The sequence below is a fragment of the Prunus avium genome, chromosome 8 (genome assembly GCF_965620075.1).
Source record: "Prunus avium chromosome 8, drPruAviu1.hap1.1, whole genome shotgun sequence".
NCBI lineage: Eukaryota > Viridiplantae > Streptophyta > Magnoliopsida > Rosales > Rosaceae > Prunus > Prunus avium.
In genome coordinates, this window is record NC_142291.1 from 26,141,353 (window position 1) to 26,148,647 (window position 7,295).

Here is a 7,295-nt window from a genome sequence, read left to right on the forward strand (position 1 = left end):
TTGGGATTGAGAAACCTGCGGTGGTTGAGATTGTTGGGATTGAGAAGCCTCGGCTACTTCAGATGCCTGGGATTGAGAAGGCCCTTGGGAAGCACTTGCTTGTCTCCTTTGCCTTAGTTACATACTTTGTTGTCCGCTACTTTGGTCTCCACCATCTCTCCTTCTTACCTAAAACAAATAATAATTAGGTAGGCATGATATGAAAATTTGAATGGTGAAAACATAGTTGAAACCATGGCACTTACTTGAAGTTTTTCCTTGGCAACATTCCTCTCCCTAGTAGGCTTTATGTTGGGATTTCTAGGTTCCTAAAAAGCAAAGTCATCAAGTCAGAAACCAAATCAAATATATTTAAATGTAAAGCAATTTTGGATAATGACACATACCTTACAACCAATTCGATTATGCCCTTCTCCACCGCAATTGCCACATTTTAAAGGGATGCCATACCTAGGAGCTTATATGGATTAGTAGGTTGTTTAGGCTCATCAAAAGCTTGTTTTCTTGTCTTCTTAGGCCTACCAGGCTGCTTGTGGTATTTTGGAGGGAGTAATGGAGCTAAATTAATCTTCATCCACTGATCTTGGCTAGTCATAGGCATAATCATTGGTTCATAGGCTCTCAAATAAGCCTCTTTCTTGTACACTGCATCACAAAAGTCCTCTGCAATCCCATGAAACCAACTTATTGCAGCACAAACATGCAAACATGGTATTCCATTCAAATCCCAAGCACGACATGAACAAGAGTGGGCATTCAAATCAACAGCAAAGGTGCGGCCACTATGGTGCATCACTTCAAACCTATTCTGTCCAGCAGCCTTAGGAATGCACCACTGAGCTTTTCCTTTGTTTTTCTCTAATATTTTTCTAATTCTTGGCCCAACTTGTCCATGCCATTTCTCACAGAAAACCCTTCTTCCAGCCATCAACAACATTATATACAACCGAATTCTTTCTAGCATAGTCAAAACAGGCTTGTCTCTAGCATCCATTATGCTACGATTGAATGCCTCACAGAGGTTGTTCATAAGCATGTCACACCTGGAATTAGTCTTGAAATATGCCCTACTCCAATGCCTAGGATCTTTCTCTACAAGCCAATCATGTGCAGGTTTAGACAATTCCAACATCTTTGTCATCTCTGCATGAAACCATGGCACTGTTGTGGCCCTAGCAATTGCTTCCATTTGCTGTTGCAAAGCAAGCCCTCTATGTTCCAAATACAAGTTTCCATACAGATGTTTCAAACAATGTCTATTCTTTGCATGAGGGAATAGAGCATCCACAACATCTATTAAACCTTTTTGTTTGTCAGTCATAAATACATAACCATGGCTATTCCTAATATTCAGATCACCACTCAATGATTCCAAAAACCACAGCCACGTTGAATTGCTATCATTCTTTACATATGCATACGCAAGTGGAAACATTCCGTTGTTTGCATCAACTCCCATTGCAGAAAGCACTTGCCCAGGGTGAGGCCCTTTGACATGACACCCATCCAAGCAAACCACAGGCCTACAACCATCTAAAAACCCCTTCTTGCAGGCTGCAAGACAGATGTAAATCCTCTGAAACCGTGGCCTATCACCTTCCATTTCAGATTTAATGATAACTGTACTTCCAGGATTTCTGGTTCTTAACTCATGACAATAATCCCACAAAACTTCATATTGTTTACTGTAAGACCCCTCTACAATGTCAACTGCCATGGCTCTTGCTATGTACACAGTTGCTCTAGATGGTTTGTAACCATAGTCTTGGTGAACTTGCTCTACAAAAGAAGAAGCAGTGCAATTTGGATTGAGCCTTAACTGCCCAGAATATCTTTCAGCCAACCAGCTAGCAGTGGCATGTATATTTTTACTCCCCTTACTACAAACATGTGTAGGATTAAAGGTTTTCACTTGCAGGTAAGTGCTACCACTCACACTTGAAGCATGGATAACAAAAGGACAGCCCTCTTCACATACTACTCTTATTTTGTTACGGTCATTATTCATAAATATCAACCCCCTTCCACAATTAATGGAGTATATCCTCACAGCTTTTCTAAACATCTCGGCAGTTGCAAACTTTAAACCTGGTTTGAAACCTGGGTTTGCCATATCAATTTCAGGTCTGAAATCTTCACCTTTTGGGATTCTATTCTTCTTCTTTTTTAGTTCACCTACTGCTCCATCTTCACTTGAAGAGCTATTTGGGCAGGTAAGTCTAGGTGACTCTTCTCCATTGTCTGACTCATCATTTTCCTCTGCATTAGGATCATTGTCAGTACAACTATGATCCACATAACCTTCAAACCACTTATCATCCTTCTTCAATAACTCAATCTCTTCATCATTCTATTCATAGTCATTGTCTTCAAAGTCTGGATCACTGCTATCATCATCCTCAGAACAAGAATATTCTGGATCACTGCTATCATTCCCCACTTGGCTTGAAGTCAGGCTCACTACTTTCAAGTACAAAACTATCACCCTACTATTGCTTTTAGGTACCGTGCTCATACAAGCTAAAAGCGTACTATCTGATATTATTTGAATGAGTCTACCAGTTCCAAACTCTTCACCATAAAAACTCACATCATACCCATCGCCATATCCCAAATCTTTAGCCATTCCATATAGCTCTAACATGGACATATAATCAACCTCACAATAATCAAACCAACTGACTTCACCACCCAAATAAGACCATTCATTGTCCCTTCTATTTTTAACTAGTTTACCACAATGGAAAAACTTAAATGTAACAACCTCGTCAACATCTTCATCTGTGTAAGAGGAAGAGTCACTTAACAAATAGACAAAGGTAACAAAGACAAAACAACTATAATATTTGTCAGATTTTAGTTCAGTCTGAATAATAAGGTGTTTCTAAGGTGCTTTGTAAGGTTCAATCTAAATAAGCCATAGCACAGAGTAAAAAAGTATACCATAAAACAAAAATAATATTTGGCAGATTTTAGTTCAGTTTGAATACCAAGGTGCTTTGTAAGGTGTTTGTAAGGTTCAGTCTAAATAAGCCATAATAGAGAGTAAAAAAGTATACCAAAAAACAAAAAAAAACTCTAGCAACACACAAGGACCAGACAAGGAACACACAAGGGACCACACAATGCCACACCAGACCAGCACAGAATCAAAAGGTATACAACAAAACAAAAAAAAAACTCCAACAGCAGTCCAATGCACATGCCAAAATCAAGAAAATCGAGTGAGAATGGGTCCACTTACATATGGGTTGACAACCTCCAGATTCTCTAAGCACCACCATCTTCGCACTTTCTAGCCTTAAAGTCTAACGCCAAAGACTGATTTCTTCTCCAAATTCTCCAAAATTCGAACCCCACCTCAAATTTTGCAAAAGCCCTAGCCTTCTCCAAATCTCCCCTTCTCACCCAAATACCCAATTTCCCCCTCTCTTCTGAAAGTGAAAAACCCTTATTCGAAGAGGTTAAAGATTAAAATGAAGTGGGGCCCAAAGTTTGTAACGGAACATCAAAAATATTGACGGAACGGGTAACTTGAGACCCTTTTTTAAACGTTGGGGGGGTATTTTGAAACCTTTGCAAACACAGGTGGTAATCTGAGACAAGTTGAAAAGCACAGGGGGCATGTACATAATTAAGCCATTTGAATTATCTATTGAAAAAAAAATCAAGTGAAAAAAAATCAAATTAAATGGGCTAGTTTTTGGGCCCGAGTATGGCACAAGCACAAGCACGGGCACTGCACGAACTCGGTCCGGCCCATTCACGACGAGTGACTCGGTTATGGCTTGACACATTCACGACAGGTCAGAAGGCTGCCCGGGCTTACGACTAGGCCTTCGTGGAGTTCCGCGGACCAAGAGCAAAGCGTAATTTTCCATTTCCCGACACCACATTATTGACCTAGGATACCAATCTAGCACGGCCCGCACAACCTCAGTAGGTAGTTACATAGCAAGAGACAAACAATGAATTTTTTCGGGAAATTGAAATGATGGAAATTGGGAAGGAAAAGGAAAAGGAATTATGGGAAATGATTGGAGAAGACGAAATCCAACAGTGGATGAGGATGACGGATTTTGCCACTGGTCATTTATCGGATTCTGAAATGCTCATTGCGCTTGAGCCCAATATATTTTCAGGCATTAGTTACATAAAATTGCATATTATTTTATTTTTTTCTAGACAAAATTGTAGCTTTTTTTTTTTTAGGTGAGACCCAAGAGTATCCACCGCTGACAGTAGTGACTAATCCCTTTCGCCGCGGGAGCTCTCCCAATGGAGGTAAACGGCTGGCCACGAAATGCGCTCCATTCCCATGGGTGGGGATCGAACCCCCAACCTCATGGTTAAGGAATGAGGTGAGCTACCACCACACTACATCTCATGGTTCAAAATTGTAGCTTTGTACGTGACTAAAACAACTTAAAACCTAAACAAAGACTAAAGCCGATTCGGCAATCTTATAGAGAATTGTTACACTAATTACAAATATAAAAAAAAGCAAACATAATGCCCTATCACCATCACCACTCGGTTCAAGCATGGCCTATTTAACTTCTTTTTTTTTTCTCAAAAGTCAAAATGCAATAATTTGACATCTAATGTCATTGTTTGTATGTTTTTTTTAAAATTCATAAACATATATTTTATGTCTTTCATTTTGTGCCCATCTATCCTCAAGGCTTAGGGCGTGCTAAATGTGGACCTCACCACCAAGTGGTGAACAAACGATGACCTCCTTGTCCACTCGGACTGGACTCCATCATGCCCAATTACTTCAATGCCCTGTTTAGTTACAAGCCCACACTATAAGGCTCGGCAATTACAATGCTTGGTGTAAGTACTTATAAGCATTTATATCTTTCAGCCATTTGTCCATGTGGGACTCCAGCATCTGAACTTTCAGAGTTAGCTCTATATTCTTCCCACCTGTTGAACTTGTACGTGCTTCTTCTGTTGAAGCCATGTACTTGCCCTTGATCAAGGTAGATCGTGCTTTGTGCTACGAATACAAGATAAGCAGAAGACTCGTTATAAAATTTTAGGTCACGAGCTACATATGAGCCTGTTAGTTTAGTTACAAAATCTGTTAAGAACTGTTAGCACATGAGAGCTAAATAAGAGCTAACTCCTTTCTGTCGTAATCATTCAGCGAATAATAATCAAGAATCAATTTGGTTTCTGTGATTCTATTAGACCGCAGAGACTCATCTCTTGATCAGACTGGATTTTACAGGAAAAAAAAACAATTCCTTTTTTGGTTTTTGAGATTAATAAACAACTTAAGACTGAAGTAATTTTGAGTAGTGTGGCTTAGTTTTCGTGATGGTTTAAAAAGTGATTGTGGGATGAGGGGTCAAGCCAAGAGCACGCTAGGGCGAGGTATCTACATCTTCGGGGGTCAGGCCAATTAGAAACTGTTTTTCCCTTCACTCCCCAGGTCACATCATTTTAATTCCCAATTTGATATTGCCACCCACCCGTTGAGGGTGCGGTACCCTTGTATCCTCAGGGCTTAGGGCATGCTTAATGTCGTGGACTTCACCACCCACGTATGTGGTGACAAGATGAAGACCACCTCGTTCACCCGGCTTGGACTCTATCATACCCAGTCACTTTAATGCCCTGCTTAGTTACAATCCCACGCTACAAGGCTCAGCAATTACAATGCTTGGTGTAAGTACTTATACGGATTTATATATTTCAAATTTTTTTCCATGTGGGACTCTAGCATCTGAACTTTAGTGAATCTCAGGAATGTACCATTGTGAAAGCAATTTTGGTGCAGTTTATTAGCAATACTCGAACACTTAAGCAAATTGAAAACTTAAACTACGTATGAACCGTAATAACTAACTCACTCTCGCTCTGGTGGTATTTCCTTTTCTAATATTAAAAGAGATTCTGAAATTTAAATCTTCTAGCGTCACCGACGTGGAGCACCACACACACAACAACGAAAAAAAGAAGATAAACTCTGGCCTAAACCATTTGTAGCTGTTTCTCTATTATTAGCTTCACTATGTAAATATACATGTATATGTTTTTCTGTTGGGTGAACAGCTTTACTATTGCTTCTGCATTATAGAACCAGATCTTTCTAATCTAAGTACTCATTGACAATTGTTGACGCCAAAAAGTGGTTCTTTGACTTAGAGGGTCAACTTAGTAAATTTGTGTCTTCGGTAGACTTGATGCTTCGGTAGGCTGTGCGATCTGCAATAAAAGCAAGCGCACGGTAAGACCTAAGGCACCGGTGTGGTACCGGCCGAAGGCTCTCCGATGCTTAAGTAAGTTCGGGAATAGAAAGTTCAACTGACAGATCAATAGGCTTGTATGCCGTAAGTTCTGATTACCTCCATTTTGGGATAGTTGGCCTCCTTTTATAGCTCTTGGGAGGTGTGCATTTTGTTGATTATTTCGATGTGGGACTGTGGGCGTCGTTTGGGAGCGCGCCACCTGTCCCAGGAGAGGGCGTTGCCCTAATGGAGAGATCGGTAGGTAGGGTGCCGAGGGTACCTCTGACCAAGCCCAGTTTCCTCCACGTGTCTTGCTCTCATTGGCTGTTTAATTTGGGTGTAAACAACAATTATTTATTCATGTCAAAATACCATTTTCATGTCAAATCAGGTCCCTTACAAACCTGCTATAAATCTATACATACCGATTTTTTATTTTATTTTTCCTTTTTAGATAAATTATCCCAAATGCATTATTTTCTTCTGATAAAAACAGAGCTTTGGTGCAGAGTGAAAGCATCACCGTTTTACAAAAGCAAATAATCACGTTCATATGAGCCTTTCATCAACCCACCAAACCTCATGTACACAAAACACAAATCTGATGCATCTGATCATTGATGACAGAGAGAGTCAAAAGAGAATCAGCAGAACAAGAAATGACCCTTTTTACATTATCTGATCATTTACGCTGTATCTAACACTAACAATCGAATCGGTGAAATGGGATTGATCAATCATCAATCATAAAGCCAATTACAAAATATGGGGTCGTTTATGATCAGAACAAGAAATGATGCGAGGGAGTAAAAGATCAGAAAAATAATAAAGAAGGAACCTTTGAAGGCCTTTTTGAGCTGCTCAGTGTCTCCGGATGCAGGAAGAACTCAGGGTCGACATCATCACTATAGCTCTCTCTCTCTGTCTCTGTAAGAAAATCGAAACGAAAATGGCTCTGGTCTATGAACCTCTGTTTCTATATTATAAATATATGTATGGTCTTTGGTAGCTATCTGATCGGTTCATAATTGTATATCATTTTGTACCCTTCTA

At 39.9% G+C, this 7,295-nt stretch overlaps 1 protein-coding gene across 1 annotated transcript; it reads right to left on the reverse strand.

Moving 5' to 3' along the window:
- Positions 1-433: 433 nt before the first annotated feature.
- LOC148292407 (uncharacterized) lies at positions 434-3,284 on the reverse strand. Its single transcript, XM_088245806.1, has 3 exons — positions 3,245-3,284; positions 2,507-2,781; positions 434-2,350 (listed from the first exon to the last, which is right to left on the reverse strand). The coding sequence occupies exons 1-3, from the start codon at positions 3,282-3,284 to the stop codon at positions 434-436; spliced, it is 2,232 nt and encodes a 743-aa protein (XP_088101932.1).
- Positions 3,285-7,295: the final 4,011 nt, after the last annotated feature.